Here is a 25,756-nt window from a genome sequence, read left to right on the forward strand (position 1 = left end):
CCAGAGCCTCAGCAAAACTCAGCGTGCGTTTTTCCAAACCCTCAGCGAAACTCAACGTGCGTTTTTCCAGACCCTCCTCAACGGCTCTCCTCTTCAAGCGACAGTTTTTTTTCAAGACGGACAGACTCCAGACTCGGCGACAGCTAGTCGTGATGAAGGTTGCACGATCTCCTTTTTTTTTTCAACAGACGTCAAAATTACTGGGGTTCCAACACTAGATGGCTACACTCTAATTTCATAGTCTTCAATACGCTTTCAACGAAAAAATGCTTTGCGCGCAGCAGGTAGTAGTGGATGTGGGCTCCAACACTCGACGGCCCGGCAGGGGCGTGTCTTTTTCCACCAACACGACCACCAGTGCCACGGGCTTCAATGGCGGATACATTGCATGCATCCCTCCTCGACCATTCTGCTCTGATACCACTTGTTGGTCTGAGCGGTTCATTAAACTAGAAAAAGAAACTAAATAACTGATTTGGAAACCAAAAGAATGACACAAGTAAACACAGGATTTTACGTGGTAAAACCTTGACAATGTGTCAAGGAAACATTCACGGGGCAAAAGATTGGATCTTTATTAAATCAATAATGATTCTCCATAATTACAATAGTTTGGGCATTCATCACTTTTATAAGAGCCTCCTCCTCCTCCATTACATAACTGTCCATTACATAACTGTTGTTTCGGTATAAAACTAACTTGACAGTGACTCGTACAATTTCTTCATAGATGTTTACATAATTCGTTGTCAAATTTCAACAATATATATTCTGTAAAACGTTCCTAAACCAAATCCAGATTTAAGAAGCATATAACAAAAAGGGAGCGCAAAATTTATCCTCCACCATTTTCACATGAGAACTCGATCATCCAAGATTACCACATTTTCCATGGAGAACCCTCTATTGAGATCTATGACCATCACTTGAGGAGACAGCCCTGAATTGGCAGAAGATTTTAGGGCGCTTCAGACCTACGCCCCTTTGCTAAACACCCACAGGGAAGCTCTAACCGGTGAGTTCCCCTTTGCTAAACACCCACAGGGAAGCTCTAACCGGTGAGTTCCTAAATTTATTCACTGAACTGCCGAATCAGTTGGATATGCTCAGTGATCATTTCCATCACAGAATTGAACTGCACAGTCAATGCCTCCACCTGGGACCTAAGGTTTTCCATTTCCTTTTGCTTGCCAAAACCATAAAATAAAATTAAAAATTTGACTAGTTGCGACATTGGTCTCCCGTCTTCCCATTATTTCTATTTTTTGCAAAAATCCTTTAAACTAATTTGATAGGATTTACTCTTCAAAATCACTTTGTAATTCTTTGATTGTGTGTGTTTGGGGATCTTCCCTTTGAACTCTAATCTGGAATTTACTCTAAAGAACCCTAATTGTTCAATCCTTTCACTGTTTTGATTGGGCCATTAGAGCCCTAATTTACTCTAAAGAACCCTAATTGTTCAATCCTTTTACTGGTTTGATTGGGCCATTAGATCCCTAAGATCTGTAACGAAGAATCCCCTTGAGCTAGAGGAGAGCCAACCATAAGCAAGAGAAAGGTTGTAACGTACACAGGACCTCACACTTGAGCTTTTGGACTTTTATCTCAAGTGAGAGATTTTGCTATTATTATCCCGTTTAACTTTGAAGTCAAAGCTGTTGGTGACAGAACAGAAGAGTTGTAATTTATACTCATACTCTCGTAATGTTTCTAGCATATCTATCGTATTTATTCTATTGACGTAAGCTCAACTTTTTCTGGGGCGTCTCTGAAAAGTTTCTAGCATAGCTATCATATTTATTATATTGGCATATACTCACAACCACGCACATTAGTTTCGAACCAAGTAAATAACAGAGACAGTAAAAGCTTGTCTGTCTTTTTTCATATCAAGGCCCAAATTTTATGTCATTTTTCGTTTCAAAGCCTAGGACTCAAAAGCTCAAAACTGAAACTGTAAGGGAAGAACTCTGCACATGTAAAATATAACATTATCCTTGGCACCAATTTGTCTATATCATCCTCAAAAGAAATAGCTTCTCCCATGAATGATATGTTTCAAAAGTGTGGACAAAATTAACAAATTCACTAATTTCATTCTCATCCACGTGCATATCCAAATTCTATATTATTGAGCTACCTAGTGTTCAACAAGAGGAGTAACAAGACTGGATAAACCGCACAACCTCTCGATTTTAGATGAGTTTATTGAAAAATGCGTTTTCTTAAAAAATTGTTCTAAGATGTATATTCATCATTTTTCCACAACATATAAAAATAAGTTACTCAAGATTCCCCCACTTTATACCATAAGACCAAACAAATATCTGCCATAAACCCTGGCAGAAAGTCATACACAAGTTACATCTCCATTACTGAAATTCTGACGCTGCTTTGCAGAAACTTGTAAATAAGTTACATGTCCATTGGAGAAATCCAAATTTCTTCTTCCAGAAAATTGTACACAAGTTGTGTGCATTGCAAAACTTGTATTGCCATTTTATTGCACATAATTCATAAAAATAATGCAGTCCATGGCCATACATTGATTGCCGTTTGCAACCAGTGAGAAAACATGCTAGGACTTTCTGCCAGAAGGAATACACACTTGATGAAATTTATAAGAATGCAAGTCACAAATCCTAGTTATCCACAAGATGCCGATCATGATAAACACAATAATAGAATAACATTTACAGAACACTAAACTTTTCAGTAGAATAACTTAAAATCTGCACTGTATTTGGACAAATAAACACCATATATACTGCGACACAACAGCATTCTCGATCCTTTTTAATGATCTGTGGAAATGCAAGACTAACTCCAATTGAGACTGCCTTCCACTCCACTGATCATATCCTGTTCAATTGCAACAGCTACTTCTTTGTGAGGCAACGGAATCATTTCTTGTTGATCCAGCTGCTCCAGTACCAGCCCCATAGCCCACCTTGATACCCAAAGACTTCAAGAAAAATTATGTCAGTAATAAAACCTCTGTTTTATCAGTAACCCAAAATATAAATAAAAGTGAAAACTGGGACATGAACCTAAAAAGAAAACGTTTCATGCTTTGTACAGCAATGGTCCACGGTAATCTGAATAATGTTTCATGTGAAAATAGCAGTTTGGAAGTTGCAGTCAAAAGCAGAGATAAAAAAGGAAAGAGGGAATTAGAAACATATTTGAGAGAAAACAAGTGGCATTAGATATTGGAATCGCTCAAAATCAAATTGTTTCCCTTAAATTATGATGACAGTAGTACGAGTCAACATGCTTCCAATCACAATAGCATGATATAGTTGCAACTCACTAAATGGCTGTTGATCCAAACAATCACTCTTGGTTGCTGAACCAATACAGCTGGAGTGACTCTTCTAAAATACTGTCTTATTGGCAAGAATGAAGACATCCACAAGTAACAGAATCATAATATCTACCTCATTAGAAACGTCAAGTATTCCCTCTTCGATCTTTTGGTAAACCTTAGCAGCAGTATTTATGAAGGCCTGCAGCTAACGATTTCAACCAATAAGCCCCCAACTATAAATGTAAGTTAATCAAGGTAGCATTAGCTCTCTAATTACCTCCCTAAAACACAAGCATTAGACCACGCATCATTAAAACAACAAAACATACTGGATTTATCACAGTGACAGTTCCCCACAGGTGTACATTGACTTAGCATTGAGCAAGTGTAGGTCCTCAACATGAGTACAAAATGAGGGTACATAGTGGGGATAAGAAGAAAAGGTTTCAAAATGTGTCGTTACCTCTTCAACATTTTGAGATGTCTTTGCAGAAGTTTCCAAGAAGATTAAGCCATTTTCCTTTGCAAATTGTGCCCCCTCTTCTGTCGTAACAGCCCTTCTATGGGCAAGATCACACTTGTTACCAATCAGCATGATAGTCATATTTGGGTTTGCATGTTGCCTGGCATCCTCCAACCAAGTAGAAAGATGGGTGAAAGTTTCCCTCCTGTAAAGTCATTGAAAGTCACAAAGTGAATATCTGACCAACTATAACAAGGGAAGGAACCATGATTGTTGAATGTTGCACTGTAAGTTAAGAAGGCATCTCAAACACCATCATTTCAGAAGTAAAAGTCTTATTTTGCAGATCTCAACCATGATAAAAAAAAGTCTTATGTCAATTATAACCAGAATCCTAAAACAAGAACAAATCCTTCTACTCCCTCACCTTCTCAAAATTGTTTCATAGTGAACATGAAAGTTAAAACAATCTGCTTTTAAAAGATGTTACAAAATTCATAACCTATATAAGGAACCAGAATTTTTTTGAAAATTCTCTGGTGCAATAGGAGATCCAAGCTATTCTTCCTCCTGATGGTAAGCAGTTATAAATGTTCACTTTGCTAATGACTCAGCCCTCACCCTGGAACTCATTCACTGTTCTACTAAAGAAGAATTATGTTGCTTGGACACTTTTGCTAAAGTAGCTAGCACCATGGCGAACAAAAGACACAGACTCTTCTTAAAAGAATACATAAAATATTTACTTTTTAATGAAAAAAAATATTCTTAAGATTCCAAACTCTTAGAGACAAAATATGCATAGTTTGCTCATCTTATATACCATGTAAGGGTGAATATATCAAAATGGCACTGAGTGCAATACATATCAGCAACAAAATACATAATCAATGAGACTCTAAATGGCCTGAGAGTCCAAAACCATGCTACAAGCTACTAGGCCACTGGCCTACTACAAATCAATGATCAACATGATCACTCAACAAACTCGTACCCACTACAAGAAATGCAATCATTAGCAGGAACTACATAAAGTTATAAACATCATTGGCTCAGAGTCTTTAGACTCCTCAGATTCCTCAACCTTATAATATCCTAAAAATTTATTTTGGTTTGAGTGAAGGTTACATTTTTGTTAAGGCCTTGGCAGAGTTTAACAATCAAGATTCAATACTACCAACATCAGAGGAGTTCAACAATCAATACCACCAACATCAAAGTACATAAAGGGCGTAGTGCTCTTGATTAAATGTCAATCCCATACTCTCACACATGATAGAATTCAATGAAAATGTTGTAATCGTACCAATCCTAAAATCCTGAAAACTGTTAAATCTACTAAATTTTGAGTGGGATATGAAGCCCGAAGGTTGGAACCATTCTCAAACATCCTAAAACAATTAAAGATAATGTTAAAAATTTAAAAGAATAAAAAAGAAACATAAAGGAAATGTCAATTTTTACTTCAATAATTTAACATTATCATTTATTGCCGACATTGCTAGGGTTTGGGAGTTTGGTTTTTTGTTTAGGGGTTAGAGTTTAAACTTTAAAGTTTAGGAGTTAGGTTTTTACAGGATGATCAGTTCAAAAAAAGACCGGCTGGTTTGAACTGGTTTGTACCAGTCTAGTACCAGACACAAATCGGTCCACTGGTCCAAGTTCGTGGCCAGTTTAACCCCTTGCCGGATCCAAACATAGATCTCAATCTCTATATGTCTCGTCCCAATTGGTCGCCATTAAGAGGATCACCTCATAAGTCTGAATGGCAATATCTAATGTACTAACAAACAAGCAAAGATTCAAGAGACTTCAAAATCCAAATTTGAAATTAGTATGATCTCATGTTACCTCTCAAACCCCACTCTCAAGTTGTTAACCAACCTCATCAAGACCTTGAGGGAGCATCCACTATAGGACACCAGATGTACACCACTAGTCCCACAAAAGATCGGATTTGGGTAGAATGAGTCAGGCTTCCCAATTTAGCTCATCATCCCTCACATTCACTCACGCAACCAAACATCTATTGGAAGTTTCTTCCACGTGACCTTGGATTTTAGTGGAGTTGTGCTTCCTCACTCTTGAGCTCCCCCAGTATCACAGCCAAGCCCTCTCAACCCTGGCCACTCTCCAATGGGTATCATTTGTCAATGCATTAGACATTTCACAGTGATCAATGACTCAAATGAGGGACCTATTTCACAATCCTCTCACTTGTCCTTGGCAGTGAGCACCAATTCCATCATGGCTCCCCTCACTCATCTTTGAAAGTGAGCACCAATTCCATCATGCCTCTCCTCTCATCCTTGTTTAGCGTTGCGACTTATTTGCGCTTACAAATCTTTTTATCTTTTGTTGGCTAGATATTTAGCTTTTCAATAGACACTTAGTTTCCTCTTTTAGCATTGATCCAATTCCATCATGCCTCTCCTCTCATCCTTGTTTAGCATTGAGACTTGTTTGCACTTGCAAATCTTTTCAAGTTTTGTTGGATAGATATTTAGCTTTTCAATAGACACTTAGTTTCCTCTTTTAGCATTTATCCAGGAGTTGCTTTCGCATTCACACGTTGTGTTTGCAATAGATATACTCCTTTAGTCCCATTACAACACTGCTTTTGTTGTCATTTATTGGAACTAAATCTTGATGATTCTTTGTAGGAAGCAAAACGTTGAAAAAGAGTTTATGGAGAAGCAACATGAGGATCCAGATCAGCCAGCAAGATCTGCAGAGGGTTTGATCAGCTGGAATTTATTTCTAGATTCTTGTTGTATGTATTTTCCTCAATGGGCCATTATCTCAAGAAGGGAGCCCTTGGAATGAAGGACTAATTTGAAGGGAAGAAAATCTTTGTGTGCATGTGTGAGATTGGTGTATGATTTTGCTTCTGCTGTTATATTTATATTTATTTTTACATGTTAAAATCTCAGCCATATTTATCATTCAGTAGATCTGCATCTGTTAGGAAGTAATTAATGAGGTTGATGGGGCTAGAAATTAACAAGAGGAAGATGTGAAGACTATCTTTACATGTTAAAATCTCAGCCATATTTATCATTCAGTAGATCTGCATCTGTTAGGAAGTAATTAATGAGGTTGATGGGGCTAGAAATTAACAAGAGGAAGATGTGAAGACTATCACTGCAAATTGTTGGAAACGGGGGTTGCCAGCATTGTATATTAAACCATGGACCCCATTTTTTGACTAGAGAACTGAAAACATGGACTTTACCACAACGTGGGTAAAATTGTTGGTCTTTCAAGGTCTTCTGGAAGGTAGGAAACTCCCTCAGGACTTTCCTAGAGGCTGATATAAGCTTCTTAGAAATTGGGCTGATGACTATAGCATGTGTTCTGGTTGGTATTGATATCAGAAAAGGGCCTAGCCTCAGAGATGGTTCTACAGAAAATCAATTGCTTTGTTTCTCAAATATTGGACTGTAGTGGGGTACCCTTCAACTGTGTTAGATGCAATGTGGAAAAAGTTGAACTCAGGAATAAATCGGCAAGGGTCCAAAAATTGAAAAAAGTCATAAAAGTCGAGAGAAAATTGAAAAACTTATCCTCTTTTAAAGCAATTTGATCCATATGTCTGATGCTATTACGTGAAAAAATCGCGCGCCCTGCACTCGCTAGGTCAAGCCGCTTCTGATCTTGCCTTGGCCTTCGGCTCTCAACCATGGCCCCTCCGGAAGCTTCACCAGAGGCGGCCGCCGCCCAACAGGCCTTTTCTGCTCTGGTTAAATCTTTACCCCCTCAGCGACCACGCCCAGCAATCTCCAAGTTTGTAAAGAAGCTCGATGTCCTGCAAGAAGTCAACCTACCTCCAGCTCTACCTCGCATGGCCGCTCTTTCATTAGCTGAACGAGGTCTCATTGGACAATTTACTGGCCTCTGGCCATCTCCAAAGACAGTGCAAAGATGGGTCGAATGAAACTGGTCTGATAAAATTCAAGGCAAAATCTCCATCCGATTCTGTGGGAAAGGGTATTTCACCTTCCATTTCGAGTCAAGAGAAGACAAAGATCTAATCTTCAAAAACGAACCATATTTTATGGACTCCAGAGGCCTATACCTCAACAAATGGACTCCGGATTTTGATCCCAAGTTGGATGTTTCGAGCGCTGTTCCGGTCTGGGTTCGGCTCCCTCATCTTCCCCTCCATTGTTGGGGAGACGAATCAGTTCGAGCTATCGGGAATGTTGTTGGAAGATTCATTGATCGAAGTGAGCCGAAAGATAATATGCAAGCTTGTGCTCGCATATGTGTAGAAGTTGATCTAGGCAAAGGCCTTCATGAGGCCATCAAGCTCAAAGTGGACGATTGGACTCACATTCAGCAATTGGACTACGAACAAATCTCGTTCAAATGCAAGGTATGTCACGAATATGGCCATTTTGCCAATCGCTGTACTAAATTAGTTGATGTAGAGAATGCTTCACAAGATGAGCAATGGGAAACAGTCAAGAAAAAGAAGACAGCCCCCATCTCCAAGACTCCCCCTGAAACTGCCCCTCCCAATCATAATCCTTCCATTCCCTCCACCTCATCCCTCTCTAACTCCTCCCTTCCCTCGCTAGCCCATCCTCCCCCTCCTTCATCATCTTCCCCCCCCCAAAGAAAATCCCCTTCCCTTGCCCCAAGTTGATGCCTCTGATCCCCCCCCCGCTTATCTCCTCCTCCCTCTCCCTTGATCCACCCTCCTCTAGACTTACCAGGAGTTCTTCGAAAGAGCATGGTGCAACTATGGACACACAAAAAAAGCATGGGCCAGGAAGGAAGTCTGCCAAGCAGCAAAGAGATGAAAACGCTCAGAAGGATATTGCCATGGGCACTCAGAATCCCATAGAGTCATACATCTTGGGGCAATACGATAAAGAAACAGTACACAAGGAGCAAGGAGGGTGAGCAACTCTCCGTACCCCTCACACTCAATGATGAAAGTTCTCTCCTGGAATAGTAGGGGACTAGGGCACCCCTCCAAAATAGTTGCCTTAAAAGATCTAATAAAACACGAGAAACCTAGAATTCTACTGGTACAAGAAACAAAACAAGGGCAGCAAGAAATAAAAGGAATCATTGGTCAACAAAAGCAGTATAATGGCAGCATTTGCGAATCAAGGGGCGCATCCGGGGGAATCACAACCCTATGGAATCACAGTATATGGAATCTCATAACAGACATAGTCAGCCAGCATTGGATAAAGACCGTTCTAGAGAACACTATAGATAGCCAAAGGATAGTCATTTATAACATCTATGCACCAAACCATTACAGAGACAAAGAGCAGTGTTGGGCTGCCCTCAAAGCAAATATAGATGAAGAAGAAAACAACAGTATTATTCTTGGGGGAGACCTCAATCTCATTCTACATTCCAATGAGAAAAGAGGAGGCTGCTTCTCTCCAGATCCTTACAGAACACAGTTGGAGACCATCATGCAGGATCACGATCTTATTGATGTTGTCCCAAAAAATCGAAGGTTCACCTGGAGCAATCGCAGGTTGGGCAAAGGCAATATCATGGAGAGGCTGGATAGAATTATGGTGAATGTCACGTTGCTCTCCTCCTACTCTACTGCCTTTGCCACCATCCTTCCCTTCTCTGCTTCTGATCATTACCCCACAACTCTTGTTCTCGAAGCCCACTGCCCCTTAGGGCCCATCCCCTTCAAATACAACCCTCTGTGGAACAGCATCCCAGCTGCCAAAGAGATCATTCAAAGCACTTGGTGTCAGCACATAGAAGGATCGTCGGGGTACATATGGGAAAACAAGCTAAAAAGGACCAAACACGCCTTAAAGGATTGGGCAAAAAACTGCTACACGGAGCCTGAGAAGGAAAAAAAGAGATAAAAACCAAATTGGAAAACATTCACAGCATAATAGAGGAACGCGGACTTTTACAGGAAGACAAAGACCGTGAAAGCGAACTCTACTTCCAGCTATATCGCGCCAACAGAGAGGAGGAGCAGAAATGGAGAATAAAATCTAGGCAGCTATGGCTGCAAGGAGGAGATAAAAACTCTGCCTTCTTTCATAAGCAGGCTACTGTTTGGAAAATTAGGAACAATGTTACATCTATCATAGATGGAGAAGGCAATCTTCAAACCACTCAAGGTGCTATTAGAAAGGCAGCTTCAGATCATTACAGCGCTCTCCTAACAGAAACGAAAGAGGAGGAAGATTACTCAGATTTGTTGCAATATCTTCCCACTGGGATCAGCAAGGAAATAAATGACAGCTTGATCAAGGAGATTGAAGAAGAAGAAATAAGAGGGGCTATTTGGACTCTCCAACCAGATAAAGCTCCTGGCCCAGATGGTTTCCCCATCTGCTTCTACCGAGCTTACTGGGGAACAATTAAAAAAGATCTAGTCAAAATGATAAAATGGATTCAGCGTAAAGGCAAAATTGGAGGTTTCACCAATGCCACCCATCTCGCCCTTCTTCCCAAAGAGAACCAGCCTTCATCTTTTTCCCGATTTCGACCCATTTCTCTTTGCAATTCTTCTTACAAAATCCTGACCAAAATCCTTGCTACTCGCCTCAAACCTCTCCTCCCCTCGCTCATCTCTGAAAATCAAGGAGGATTCCTGGCCAACAGGCAAATTTCCGACTCAATCCTCCTCGTCCAAGAAGCTATTCATTCCAGCCAATCTAGAAAAGAAAAAGGTTTTATTCTGAAATTGGACCTGGCCAATGCCTTCGACAGAGTCAGGCATTCTTTCCTCATTGTTGTTCTAAAGAAAATGGGATTTGCTGCGCCTTTCCTTGATCTCATCAAAGCTTGCATTTCAGGCCCTTGGATCTCTCCTCTTGTTAATGGCAGACCTGGACCTTCTTTCCAATCCTCTCGAGGGCTAAGACAAGGCTGCCCCCTCTCCCCATATCTGTTCATCTTGATGGCTGAATCCTTTAGTAAAGCTTTGGACTACAATCGGCGGGTCGGACTCATTACTGGCATTAACTTTCGGGATGGGGTCAAAAACATAAATCACTCTCAATTTGTTGATGATACTTTGTTAATTGGAGGAGCATCCAACATAATAGCCCGTCGTTTCAAAGCCCTCTTGGACAAATACATGAGCTACTCAGGAGGTATGGTCAATCAACTCAAAAGCTGCATCTATGGTTGGAACACTACAACTCAAGTCCTCCATAACATCGCCAGCACCTTTGGGGTCCCTTGCAAATTAGACTGGGAGCACTTCACTTATCTGGGCATGCCAGTGAGTGTTGGTCCTCTGAAAGCTGAAGTTTGGGATACCATCATAGATAAAATGAAAAGGAAAGTGCAGCAATGGGGTTCCACTTGGCTCAATCTAGCAGGTCGCCTTGTTCTCCTGAAAACAGGTCTTTCTTCTCTTCCCTTATACCAATTTACGCTTCTGCAAGCTCCTGCCATTTTCCATCATAAAATGGAAACCATTCTCCGCCACTTCCTTTGGCAAGGGGGGAAAATGAAAAAAAGAAGTTCAATCTTGTTAGTTGGAAGCAGGTCATTCAAACCCACGATCATGGAGGACTAGGAATTAGATCTCCCAAGTTCCTAAATCTGGCTTTTGGTGGCAAGATCGTTTGGAGATTCATCAGTGGCCATTCCGCTTGGTGGAAAAGAGTGTTGGAGGCCAAATATCTAAACTTTCCAAGACAGCACCTCTTGGACAGTGATATCCCCAACAGAGTTTGCTCCAAAATCTGGAGATTGTGCAAGAAAGCAATCCCCTTTCTGGCCCAAAACATCTCTAAAGTCCCCAAGGGCGGCACCAATATCAAATTCGGAGCAGATAAAATTATGGGACAGCAGCCTATCAGCAGCCAACCTGGAACTGATCAAATTCTCTCTTTCTTTGACAACATAGGGCTTCATTATTTGGATCAGATTTCTCAATGGGATACCCAATCTCAGATTTGGACGGGATGGACCTTTCCAGCCATTCCCATAGACCTCAAGGCGAGTTTCGCTATTCTCCAAGCTCACCTTCATAGCATTGCTCCTATTAAAAAAATTGGTATCGACAGCTTTCGTTGGGATCCTTCAGGCTCCAATTACACAATTCAAGTTGCCCATCAATATATCTGTAGCAGCGAACACCCCACGCCCATTTGGACACATTGGAAAACTGTTTGGAAGTCAGAGGCCATCCCTAAAATTAAATTCTTCATCTGGGCTCTCCTAAAAGGGAAAATCCTCACTTCTGACAACTTGCAAAAGAGAGGCATAATTGGACCTTCCCGATGCCCAAACTGCCAAGCTGCTGAAGAAACCATCCAGCATCTCTTTATCGCCTGCCCCTTTGCCACTTCCTGTTGGAGAGAAATATCCTTCAACGCCCATCTCCCCTGGAGTCCCCATAACTCCATTGGAGAAGTTCTGCACCTTTGGAAGAAGAACTATCCATGGCAGCAAAAGAAGAACAACATAGTCAAAAGGGTTTGGGATACTCTTCCCTACTCTGTGGAACATTTGGTTGGCAAGAAACCGCATGGTCTTCAAAGATAAAGAAACCATCACAAGGAAACTTTGTAACAAGGCAAAGAGTCTTACTTTAGAAACCATCTCAGCTAAAAATCAGAAGCAAATTGATATCGCTGGCCTCTGTGTTGAAGAAAGGAACTTCATAGGCTATTTGTTGGATAAAAGCAATAGTAACCAGAGTGGGAGTAACATCAGCAGCCAGCTCAACAACTCTAATCATAGTTGGAAAGTAAGATTGAAAGAAGAGGAGTTCTCGACTTGGCTCAGAAACAGCAACTCTTACTATCTCTTCTTTGATGGAGCCTCCAAATCCAAGCCTGGAACAGCAGGGGCAGGTGGAGTCATCTACAATACCAACGGAGATATCAGAGCCACTTATAAATGGGGACTAGGTCCCCTCTCCAACAATAGGGCTGAAGCTCTAGCTCTTTACCAAGGGCTCGTCCAACTTCAAAAACTTGGAATTAACACAGCAATGATCTTTGGTGACTCAGCGACCATCATCAGTGTAATGGTCTACAACCGAAATGCCTCCAATGTGCTTCTCCAACAAACTATCAACCGGTGTCAAGCTCTCGCTCAACAAATGGCTGACCTTTGCTTCTTCCATGTTCTTCGAACTTTCAACAAGGAAGCTGACACTTGTGCCAATAGAGCTTGTAACAGACCCATAGGCAATATTCTCTGCAATTCAGTCGAATCCCAACATTATCTTCCTTGATCAAAAACATTTCAATGCTCAGAATGGACTGCGGCAAATCAATTGGCTCTGACTCCCGCAGCGTCTTCAAGAAAAGTCTGGTCCTGACCACTACTAAAATCCGCCTTGACAGTCAACAAAATCATGACCTATCAGCAGAATCTCTGGAAACGATCCGCTATTCTCATTTTAGTCCCATCGCCCATGCTGCTCTGCCCCGTCCTTTCCTCCCCCGTGATCTTCCCCGTGTTTTTCTCGTGATCACTTCCAGCCCCTCATCAGACCTCTTGTCAGATTCCGCCTTCTTAACCGCTCTCTCCCTCCCTCATTTCCGCATCTTCCCCTTTCCCCGACAGCATTCGCTCCTCCCGTCGTTAGCTTCCTACATTTCTTCTGCGCTGAGCCTTCGACCACCTTCCCTTCACTCTTTCACTCCTCCTCCAAGCTTCCTTTTCCCAGGCTCGTCGGATCTGCATCTTCGCAGAGCCCTGCTTCCTCAGAGCACTGAGAACATAGTTCGTGCTCCCTCAATGGCAAGAAGCGAAGACTATCTCCACTGCGCCGATCTGCAAGCCGAGTTGGAACAAATCCGTGCTCACCAGAAGATTTTGGATGCTAAAATCGACATTCATGCTCGGACCACTAGCGAGAAGCATGAGGCCGACATCAATCTTTTTCTCCATCGAGTTTCTTCACTTCAGGAACAGTTTAACGATCTCTCCAACAGATGCAGCCATGCTCAGGAATCCATTGACATTCTGAAGTTCATGATGGAAAAAAGAAACGCTCCCAACACCAGCTCTTCAAGCCTAAGGAACGCTGGAATCGACAGCAAGCCCGAAGAGTCTACAGCGCACCAGATCAGCCATATCAACATAGACTAAGCATGCACTGCAAATTCTGCTCCTTATTATTCCAGTTCATTAGAATTTATACTTGTTCAGGTTTTCCAAAAGTCAGAAACGATAGAAGCAAAGAGGAATTTTGTCTTCCTTGTAGTATCTCCCTGCTTTGCTTCCCGGGCATAATGCCTTGTAATTCAGGAGCTTAGCCTCCTCAACCTTTTTTATTTTGGAATATAAACAGCAACCGATTATGTAAAAAAAAAAAAAGCAATTTGATCCATGCTATATCTGGCAAACCCAATTTTAGAACACAAGTTGAGTTTGACTTGTTAACTAAGTCGAACTGACTCTTCAACTCATCCTTGCCTTAATTAGAAACTGAAGCTCCCATTCATACTCTTCTAAATTTGAACTCGCACTTGGAGAACCACATAACTGATCCTCCAACTTTGTGCATGAATAAACTGCTCCATGAACTCGTCCTATCACCACAAAGTTGCGCATGCTAAAGGAAGGACTGATCGTGGTCTTTCTTGACTAAGGCACGAGTCAAGAAGACCTTCTCTCGCTACTATTTTCAACATAGCGAGTATTCAAGTTTCAGAGTGACCAATTTGCTAGGTTTCGTTCCATCGTCACAAACACTGACAGAAATAGGGTGAACCTGATAAAAAACAGTTGAACCACATTCTTTTTGGCATTTTTCTTCATCTTTGGGACTCCTCTTCTCTTTTTGATGTCTTCCCTTTATTTTGCTCATATGCCGTCGTACCAGTTTGATGAAACAGGTCATCAACTTTGGTTTCAGAGTTTTGCTTGCTCTGATCTCTAGGGCTACTCATGCTCTTGGCATCATTCTTTGGATCAGGAGTTGATTCTTCTTTTAGTCGCTACTCGGATGCATATTTTCCATTCATTTCCACATTTTTTCCCTCCCTTTCGTGTTCATCTGCACAGATAGTTACCTGAACATTGTGACTGCAAATATAATATTTTTTGTCGTATCGGATAGCTTGATACCACATACACCAGTTTCCATAAAATATGATTGTTTTCTAGCATCAACAAGAGTGGCACTAGAGCTTGTGCTGAGCGTCGATTGGCAGCAAGCTCAAGTTTATTTCGAAGAACCAAATTTGCCTCTCTGTTTTAATGCAAGTGTTTTGCTACATCTGATTCAAGTTGCATTTCTTCCAAAGAATTTTGGAGCTCCCTAATTTCTCATGTTATATTCTCCAAATAAGGGATTTCAGGAGTTGTAACCCTTAAAACTTCATTCAGACAACATGCAACAACAAGCCTTACCTTTCCGTCTTTATGCCTCAATAGCTTGTATTCACCAAGTTAGTCACTGCTGGAACCGTAGCTACTAGAGTCAGCTGAGAAGGTGGTTGTTCCACCATTTGTGATTGACTTGTCACCTCCTCCAGCGAGCTCTGAAGGACATCTTTGGATGAAGACAACTATCCAAGTTGATCTCCTGCACTAAAAAGCTCTTCTTCCGTCATTCTTCCCACCATCAAGTTGTTGCTCTGCTTTGAAAGAGTGTTGGTCACTCACCCAAACAATCTGGATTTCATTGTTAATCGCTCAAGCTGGCAAGATGCACAGCGTTGATACCACTGTAATATACTTAGGGAAAATTTTTCCCTTAGGGTTATTGGGGCATGAGACAATATTGTACCAATATCACAACATTCCTTTCCAATTCAACAAAGATGACAATGATTACACAACAAAGTAAACAAGTAGATGATCTTCAATAATACCAATAGTACACATCCAGTTACAATTTCCATAAATTCTGAAGCGAACAAAGTTCGTACTTCCTGTTAACTACTCCAAAAAACTTGGAATATAAAGATCTCCATTGAGATACAATAATATATAAAATGTATTGAATAAGATTGATGTTACAATGAGAGTGAGGGGCCTGCTTATATATTAGGCAGGGTCCTCTTCATAGAGAGAGACAATATTGTACCAATATCACAGCATTCCTTTCCAATTCAACAAAGATGACAATGATTACACAACAAAGTAAACAAGTAGATGATCTTCAATAATAACAATAGTACACATCCAGTTACAATTTCCATAAATTCTGAAGCGAACAAAGTTCGTACTTCCTGTTAACTACTCCAAAAAACTTGGAATATAAAGATCTCCATTGAGATACAATAATATATAAAATGTATTGAATAAGATTGATGTTACAATGAGAGTGAGGGGCCTGCTTATATATTAGGCAGGGTCCTCTTCATAGAGAGTCATGTCCCATTTAGACATGCCTCTTCAACCTAATTACTAATTAACTAATCATTATTACAATTATCTTCATTATATTTATATTATTTATATATTTTTTATTTGTAACATTGCCTTCCTCCTCAAAAAAGCTTTGTCCTCAAAGCTTGTTGATGCAAAAGGCTTGATCTCTTTTTTCGTTTTCGAATGTCTTCTCGTCTCGGCACTGTCATCTTTGTTGATACAAGTTGATATGATCTTCTAAGTGACAAACAAAACTGTCGCACTGAGAAGGGATCAGACCATCCTAGATTAATCTTCTGTGGAATATTCTGATCACTGGAATTTCGTAATGAATTGTCATCATAGGACTGGATTGAGGTTACATCAATATTCTTTGGAACATCAGTTTGTTGTTTCTATTCTAAATGGTCCTAATATGTAACTTGGTTGAGTTGTCTACTCTCATGATTTGGATGTCGATAGGGAACTTTTTTGGTTTGACTTTCCCTTATTAGGTGTGTGGAAATTTTTTGATTTCCTTCTGGTACTATGGTTGTTGAGTTAGGTACACAATCTTTGTTTGGAATTTTCATCATCTGGATTGTAACATGTGAGTGTGTTTTTCCTTCAACTGATTGATCCTCTTCTTGAGTTCTGCTATTGACTGGTTCAGTATTTGTTTCTTTATCTTCAACTAGGGATGTTACGACTGGTGACTTTGATACTTCCTCTTGAATACAATGTTCTAACTTGTCTTTTAACGACTTCTTGTCCTTCTTAAGCTTTTTAATTTGTGTTAGTAATTTTTCGCTATGATCCTTAAGTCGCAAAACTTCTTCATCTCTATCAGCAGTGATTTTGTCAATTTTATTTTGCATATTTTGTAGTACTTTTTTACCTTCTTGAAAAATTACTTTTGAAATATCTTGGATGTCTTCTAGTGTTACTAAATTTGGCTTCACGGTGACATCCTATAGTGTTATTTTTTTTTCTTTTTGTAAGAAAATGTCAAAAACTTATTTTTCGTATTCAGGATGAAGGAACCAAAGGTTTCCAACTAGGGTGAACCCAAAATAATGTCACCTTGATCACTCCATAATGTTTGAACTGAAAAGTGTGATATAAATGTATAATCCTCAATGTTGCCAAAACAGTCTAATTTTTCAATTATATTTGACTCCAAGATCACTAATTGGTTTGCGATTTTAGGCATTATATAAATTTTATCTTCGGCAGGTGAGATAGCAATAGTGACATCTTTTCCCGCAATGGACCCTTTAATTCTAAATAGCACTAAAACATAATTATGTAAAGTTTTCGGAAATCTTCCTTCCTTCAATTCTGAATTAGATTCCATTTGCGTTTTTTTGTCATTAATAGATTCCATTTTGCTCTCAAATATTTAAATACTCTTGATTTTTTTATTTTTTTTAACAAATATTTTTTACTGAATCTTATCCTTCTTCGAATTATTTGTTTATAACGCTTCCTCTTCAACCTCTTTTAAAATAACTTTGATTTTATAACTTCAACCCAAATCATATAAATTAGTATCTTTCTATGAATCGTTGTGCCCTTTTCTCCCCGTCACATTTTTCACTTAATCGGCACTCCACCTTTAGCGACAGTGGTTTTGCTATGTACAATTGATCGATGTTTTGAATAGATATACACACATAGCGGATTGAATTATCTGGTGCAGTTGTGCAAAATGAAGTGGTTGTCTGTGGAGAGGGATAGGCGGCTACAGTGAATGTCAGGGCGGCTTAATACGTAGAATGGCTAGCAATAGTAGTTGTGGCTGACGGAGGGTAGATAGCAGTAATCACAGATATGGGATGAAAAATATATAGTGGTTGTGGTTGGGCTCCGACGGATATCGTGTTTCAGAAGGCGGTGGTAAGTCGGGCATTCGACCACAAGTACGTTGTTGTTATTTTTTTGTTTTTGTTTTTTTTCCAAATATTTTTTTTTAATATATATATTTTTTCTATTATATAAACTATTTTCCCTGTATTTTGATTTTTCTTTTCCTTTATATAATCTCTTTCTTTTTTCTCTCTTTTTTATAAATAACTTTTTTTTAAGTTTTTCTTTTTAATATTATTTTTTTTTTCTTTTAATGGACAAAAACCTGATAGTGAAAATGGAGACTCTCCAAAAGCTTGTAGAGAAACGCTCGAACGACAAGGTTGACGACTTTCAATGGCCAAGGACTTGGATCGGAGAACGAGCTCTGTGCAACGGTTGGGCATCAAGAGAATCAAACCGCTCTGATACCAAATGAAGCGAACAAAGTTCATACTTCCTGTTAACTACTCCAGAAAACTTGCAATATAAAGATCTCCATTGAGATACAATAATATACATAAAATGTATTGAATAAGATTGATGTTACAATGAGAGTGAGGGGCCTGCTTATATATTAAGTAGGTGCCTCTTCATAGAGAGTCATGTCCCATTTAGACATGCCTCTTCAACCTAATTACTAATTAATTAATCATTATTACAATTATCCTCATTACTTATATTTATATTATTTATATATATTTTATTCGTAACAAATTCACTTCTAAGGCTGTTACGCCAGCAGGGTCTGCTGTACAGCACTTAGTAATTTAGTAACAGTAACAACACTAATTAACCTATCAGTGACAAGTTACAACTAACCTGCTTACAAATTCTATGTCACTGGTTAATCTGCCTCCATCACTTTGATGCCTCGCTGTCCTGTTGCCAACAGAGAGCCCTAATGGGCCTTGTTGCTATTCTAGAGTGGACGCTGCTTGCTCAGACTGCCCTTTCCGCACTTCTCAGACTAACTCCAGATGGACCACACTGGTATAAAAAGATAGCCTCTAAGGCCTCCAGTGCTTCAGACAGGGCTTTGTTGCCTTGGATAAACTTGTTTTACCACATAAATCACTCCAAGAGGGCCGCTGCCTCAGGCTGGGGCTTAGGGAACTTCACTGTCACACATAGTTGTTGCAGGGAAACGTGCTCAGATTAAACACATGCCTTGAAATTGGGGTTTTAGGACATTCTGGAACCTTGATGCCCTTGTTATTTGCCCTAACAGACTTGTGCTGCCACAAAACGGGCTTCTTGCTGCCCAGATAAGGGTTTCACTGCCCTAAAATTGCCTTAAATAGATCTCAGTGCCACAGAATTGCCCCTCAGACCAACCAATCCACAGAAATCCTCCCTTGCTTGTCAAAATCAGATGAAAGATGCTTTAGAAAATTATGCCAAACAGAATAGAGAGAAGGAATCGGCCAGGGTGTAATCTTTCACCACCGAAACCAATCAAAGAAAAGGGGGTCTTAAAACCCTCAAGAGCCTCAGCTCACAAATCATAAAGATCAACAATCCATGATGAGAAAAATGATTCTCCTCTCTCTTAAGGCCATATTGAGATCAAATAGTAGGGCTCTTTGGCTTGAAAAGGGTGATGAAAACACCAAATAACTTCCATTATTTTTGCAATCATAGGAAAAGTGTGAACACTATCTAGAAATTGCAGAATCAGGAGGGTACTGACATATTCAGTTTTGAGGCATTAACAAGTGATGGGGTGAAACATTTTAAAGGTCTGTTTAAAGAATAAGCAAGAGCCACTATAGCACAAGTAGTTAATGTGGCAACTTTACTTCCCAACATTGTCTCTGAGGAGGACAATGCTTCAGTGATGGGAGAGATCTCTAAAGATGAATTTCGGGATGTGTTACATTCATTTCAGAAGGACAAAAGTCCAGGTCCTGATGGATGGCCTGTGAAGTTTTTCTTAGGCTTTTGAAAGGTTATTGAAGAGGATCTCCTGTGAGTTACTGAAGAATCAAGATCATCTAGTAAGGTGTTGGCAACGTTCAATTCCACCTTCATTACATTATTCTCAAGTCTGACTCCCCAAGAAGCTTTGAGGAGTGCGGACCTATTTCTTTATGCAGCTGTATTTATAAAATCATTACAATAAATTATCTTTATAAGGATGAAGCTTTTACTGTCTAAATCTATCTCCCACGAATAGTTTGGTTTCTTGGCTAGGAAGCGAATTCATGAAGCCATGAGGGTTGCTCAGGAGGATTTTCACATTATCAAAGTTAAAAAAAAATGCTAGCAACGGTGATCAAGGTCAATTTATCCAAAGCTTATGATAAATTTAATTGGTTCTATCTGTGCTTAATGTTAACTCATCTGGGGTTCAATTTACAGTTTGTTAATTGGGATGAACTACATTACAACAGTGTCATTTGCTGTATTAATTAATGGTACAGCATAAAAAAATTTCATGCCTAGGCATGGTTTGAGGTACGTGTGACTTTAAAGGAATGAGAGTGACGAATATGATGCATCTCTCACTGATTATTTGTTGATGACATACTATTATTTTGTGATGGCCCTCGCAAAGATGCACAGAAAGGTAGGGAGATACCTGACCTTTATTGACTGGCCCACAACATGGCAAATTAATGTGGAGAATTCCAGTGTTTCATTTCTGGGAATCAGTGAGAAGGATATAAAACTGTTTTCACAAATGTCTCCATACCCCTAAGTTGAGCTGCGGTCCGGTATATCTTAAGCCAAATGATCATACAAAGATCAGGGATGGAAGATCTCTAACGTAGAGAAAATACTCACTCTTTGGTAAGTTTTAGAAGCTAGAAAAGACTAGTTTTGGTAATAAGTTTTAGAAGCTATTCCAGTTTATTGGGTTTCTTTGACCTTAGTTTCCATTGGGTATTGGATCGCATCAAAATGACAAGTCTCAGACTCTTATGGACCAACGATAAAGACAAAAAGGCCTTGCCTTGGGCTTCATGGAAACAAATTGCAATTCCCAAAGGTGGGTGGGGTATTAAAAATATTCATGCTTTTGCAAAAGCTTTGGCAGCCAAAAATATTTGGAGGATCATATAAGGAAAGGGGTTGTGGTTTAAGGTTGTCTACCATAAATATAGTGAGCCTTTATCTGTGGAAGAGTGGATTATGTAGAAATTTCTGTTTTCCCACCCCGGTTTTCAGTTTCTCCTTATTTCTCCCATATAGTTAAATGCCCTTTCCCATAACCATACATTTAACAAGCTGAAAAAATAAATTTGCTGAAAACACAAATTCTGGAAATTTTACAAAATGCTGGAAATTGCAGAAATAAAAATCAGCAGTAATAAACAGCCATTAAAACACATTTAAACACTGAGATTTTTGGTCAATGTGACCCTGGAAAAACCCCCTACAACTCTTGGGGAAAACCAGTTTGAGAGCTCTTCTTTATTTCTGAAAATTGCCTTTTACAGTGAGAAATTTTCAGCAAAAAATCAGCAAGCAAATTTACAACTTATCTCTTTTCCCATGCTTCACAGCAAACTAGAAATTACAGCAAACAGGACAGCAATAAATGCTATACGGTCTCCTCGATTTTCGTGCCCACTTTCAGCATTAAATGCTGCTGTATGGCCCTCGTTTTGCGTGCAGAAAAACCAGCAAACTGCTCCTCGATTTTTGTGCAAACCTCTCCTCGAAAATCGTGCCAAAATCTGCCTTTCACTGTGTGCTGAATCAGCTGTACAAATATGCTCAACTGTTGCCTTGGAATGTGTGCCAAGCTGCTGTCTCCTTCTCCTCCCTGCTCAGAAATCTCTCTTGCTCTCTTGCTCTCCTTCTCCCAATCTGCTCATGAAAGAATTGAATCGAATGTGATCTTTTCCTCCTTTTCCTCCCTTAATATAACTCCAAATGACTTTTGGGTGACCCAAGTGACTTTTGGGTGATCTCTAAATCCAATGGCTGAAATAGATTTAGATCAATGGCTGAGATTAAATGCTCATTTAAATCTCACTTTTTATTTTTTAATTCACCCCACTTTAATAAAGACCCACTTAGTCATTTATTTCCAAAGTCACTTTTCCTTTCTAATTTTTCATTGACTTTATAAAAGTCACTTTAAAATTAGACTTAGTAACTTTATCACTTAAAGTCACTTTTAAATTAGATTTAACTTTATAAAATTATAAAGTCACTTTAGGAGAAAAATTAAATTCTTTTGGACACTTTTCCCTAGGCCAAAGATCAAAGCCTAAGGGAACCACCTGTCCTCCGGTACCAAATTTCAACACTCCCTCTTACCGAGGAAGGTGTTCCTCACCACACCCATCTTGTCTCTGAAGTAGACATACTTGCCCCGTGGTAAGGCTTTGGTAAGGATATCTGCAACCTGCTCATCAGTGGAAATATACTCAAGCTTCACAACTCCCTTCTGAACATAGTCTCTGATGAAATGATATTTGATCCCGATATGCTTTGACCTGTCATGAAATACTGGATTCTCCGTGAGTTTAATGCAACTCTGATTATCACAGTAAATCACTGAAGGTCTCAACGGTTGACCAAATAAGCCAAACAACATCTTGCGAAGCCAGATAGCCTCACAACTAGCTAGATTGGCTGCCATATACTCTGCTTCCACTGAACTCAGTGCTACTGACTGCTGCTTCCGGCTGAACCATGACACTACTACTGAACCCAACCCAAAACAGCACCCTGAAGTGCTCTTCTTATCAGAAGCACAACCTGCCCAATCAGAATCAATGTATCCTGCCAATCTCACTCCATCTCCCTGCCTGTAGTCCAGACCATAATCCACTGTCCCCTGCAAGTACCGCAAAATGTGTTTTGTAGCCACCCAGTGAACCTTCTTAGGCTCACACATAAACTGACTCATCGTGTTGACTGCAAAACAGATATCTGGTCTAGTGTTGACCAAATACATCAAGGAACCAATCAGCTGCCTGTACAATGTGGGATCCACCAACTCGGAATCCGAAGCATGAAGCTTCTTCCAGTTGGTGATCATCGGTGTCGACATGGGTCTACAATCCTCCATGTGGAATCTGCTAAGGATGTCCACAATATACTTCCCCTGCCCCAGGAAGAAATGCCCCTCCTCCTGCCACACCTCCAAACCCAAAAAGTAATGCATCAAGCCGATGTCCTTCATCTCAAACTCCGTCGCAAGATCTCTCTTGCAGTGCTCTATGAGTCTCTCTGCACCTGTAATGATCAAGTCATCCACATACAGCACCAGAATGAGAGGCTCCTCACCAATCACAATAAAGTAAAGGTTCGGATCTGCCTCACTCTTTGTGAAACCCATCCCCTGCAAATATGTATCTATCCTGGAGTACCAAGCTCTGGGAGCTTGCTTCAAGCCATAAAGGGCCTTCTTCAATCTGCACACATGGGACTCCTTCCCATGCACCTCAAAGCCCTGTGGCTGCTCAATGTACACCTCCTCCTGTATGAAGCCATTGAGAAATGCGGTCTTCACATCCATCTGGTGGATCTTCCAACCCATCTCTGTTGCTATCGATATAATGGAGCGGATCAAAGTATATCGAGCCACGGGAGCGAAGGTCTCCTCATAATCAACTCCCTCTACCTGAGAGAACCCTCTAGCCACAAACCTCGCTTTGAATTTCTCAATGCTGCCATCTGCAGCATGCTTTACCTTGTAAAGCCATCTGGAAGTAACCACGGATTTGCCCTCAGGCCTCGGCACCACCTCCCAAACATCATTCTTCATGATAGAAGAATACTCCTCCTGCATGGCCTCTCTCCAGACCTGCTGGCTAGCTGCCTCCTCATAGCTAGAAGGCTCAGAGTCAAGGATGCTGGTAACCATCGCCATATAGCTACAAAACCTCTCAGGTGGTCTACTCTCTCTGACCGGCCTCTTCGACTAAGCAACAGATGTGGCATCTCTCAAGGTGTCCTGAAGCCACTTGGGCTTCCGCTTCCCTGAGCGCACTTCTCCCACCGGAGAATGAAACTCCTCCTCCTCATCATCATCAGTAGCCTAAACTCCTGACTGTCTGTCTGCTGTCCTCCTGCCTGCACCTGAACCTGTAGAAGCTGAGGCACCGTGTGAACTGTCCATCAGTGGACTCCCTAGTGAACTGCTCTGCATGCTGCCCGGAGCACCACCCCTCTGGCTCGGCGAGCCACTGCTCACTGACGGACCTGACATCCTCATAGATGTACCTCCAGATCCTCCTGATCCCTACCCACTGGATCCCTGCGACTGACTCAACTGCTGCTGAGGGTCTGGCTGATCCAGATACTCTAACTCCCGTGACCTCCTAAAGGCCTTGTCCTCTTCGAACTTCACATCCCGTCTGACAACAACTCTCCTCTGTGCAGGAATGTAAATCCGAAAGGCCTTTGAGGTCTCACTGTAGCCCACAAAGATACTCTTCTCTGCGGTGGGCTCTAGTTTGGTCCTCTTCTCCTTGGGTATATAGGAGTATGTAATGCATCCAAAGATACGAAGATGACCAATATCAGGCTTCTTCCCAGAGAAAGCCTCCTCCGGAGTCATGTGCCCCAAGGCACGATGCGAACTCCTGTTCTGCAAGTAAACAGCTGTGTTGCAGGCCTCTGCCCACAAGAACAATGGCAACCCCTGATCATGTAACATGGCTTTGGCAGCCCCTATGATGGATCTGTTCTTCCTCTCCGCAACCCCGTTCTGCTGGGGGTTGTAAGGAACAGTGAACTCCCTCCTAATGCCTGCCTCCGCACAATAGTCAACAAACTCTCCAAGGGTGTACTCTCCTCCATTGTCCGATCTCAAGGACTTGATCTTTCGACCTGTCTGAGTCTCCACAAGAGCTCTGAACTCCTGAAACCGCTTGAAAACCTCACTCTTGGTCTTCAAAAAATAAATCCAGGTCCTCCTGGAGTGATCATCAATGAATAAAACATAGTACTCATATCCACTCAAGGAAACATGAGACATCCGACCGCTCACATCGGAATGAATCAAATCAAGTATCCCCGTCGCTCTGCTGTCACTGGTGGGAAAAGGGGATTTGGCAAATTTGCCCATCGCACAACCTCTGCAAGTATCAAAGTGATCAGTATTGAAATCTGGCACACCTGTAGTGATCTCCCGCAATGTCCTCAAGGCTCCATGATACATATGTCCCATCCTGCGGTGCCAAATCTCACACAGCTCAGAACTGCTAGCTCTGCTGTCGGTACTACTGCTCAATGCCAAAAGGGGCTGGAATGCAAACTTGTACACCTTTGCATGGCGTACACCTATCACTCTAGCTGAATCAGCTGGAGTGCCCCTGGGATACATCAACACCTGTCCTCCCTTGAACAGTACCTCATATCCTCTGTCCTCCAAAGCTGAGACGGATATGAGGTTCTTCCTCATCCCTGGCACATAAAGAACCTCTGACACCTTCAAGAGAGGTTTGGACTCCCTCTGAAATGTCACTATCCCCACCCCGACTGCTCTAACAACTCTGTCATCACCAAGTACTACCTCAATATCAGTGCCACTCTCTGAAAGCTCTGAGAAGTACTCACGGACTCCTGTCATATGACGTGAAGCCCCACTGTCCACATACCAGATACCTGAAGATGCTCCGCTAATCGAGAGAAAAGCATGCTCCCTCTGAACCTGTGTGGCAAGTGATCCCGCACTAGAGGACTCACACGTAGTGAACGCAAACTCTCGGTCAAAACGACCAGCAAAGTCCTCAATCTCTGCTGAAGCTGCCACGTCCTGGTTCTTCCCCTTCTTCTTCTTCTTCACCGGACACACAACTGCATAGTGTCCCATCTTTTGACAATTCCAACACTTCACCTTGGAATAATCCTTCTGTGTGTTCCCATGTTTACCTTTACCTTTG

The 25,756-nt window shown here is 41.0% G+C and overlaps 1 protein-coding gene across 1 annotated transcript in view; it reads right to left on the reverse strand.

The window, feature by feature from the left end:
* Positions 1-2,275: 2,275 nt before the first annotated feature.
* The window catches only part of LOC149198108 (ras-related protein RABB1c-like), a 32,876-nt gene continuing 9,395 nt past the window's right edge, over positions 2,276-25,756 (reverse strand). The window contains exons 4-6 of the mRNA XM_089406094.1: positions 3,777-3,981; positions 3,444-3,512; positions 2,276-2,968 (exon numbers count right to left, since the gene is read on the reverse strand). Of these exons, the coding sequence (XP_089262220.1) occupies positions 2,870-2,968; positions 3,444-3,512; positions 3,777-3,981 (373 nt within the window). The 3' untranslated portion in view covers positions 2,276-2,869. The remainder of the gene's footprint in view (positions 2,969-3,443; positions 3,513-3,776; positions 3,982-25,756) is intronic.

Source organism: Pinus tabuliformis, chromosome 2_2 (assembly GCF_031772625.1).
Source record: "Pinus tabuliformis cultivar Carrire ecotype Pingquan chromosome 2_2, CPIR1, whole genome shotgun sequence".
Classification (NCBI taxonomy): Eukaryota; Viridiplantae; Streptophyta; class Pinopsida; order Pinales; family Pinaceae; genus Pinus; species Pinus tabuliformis.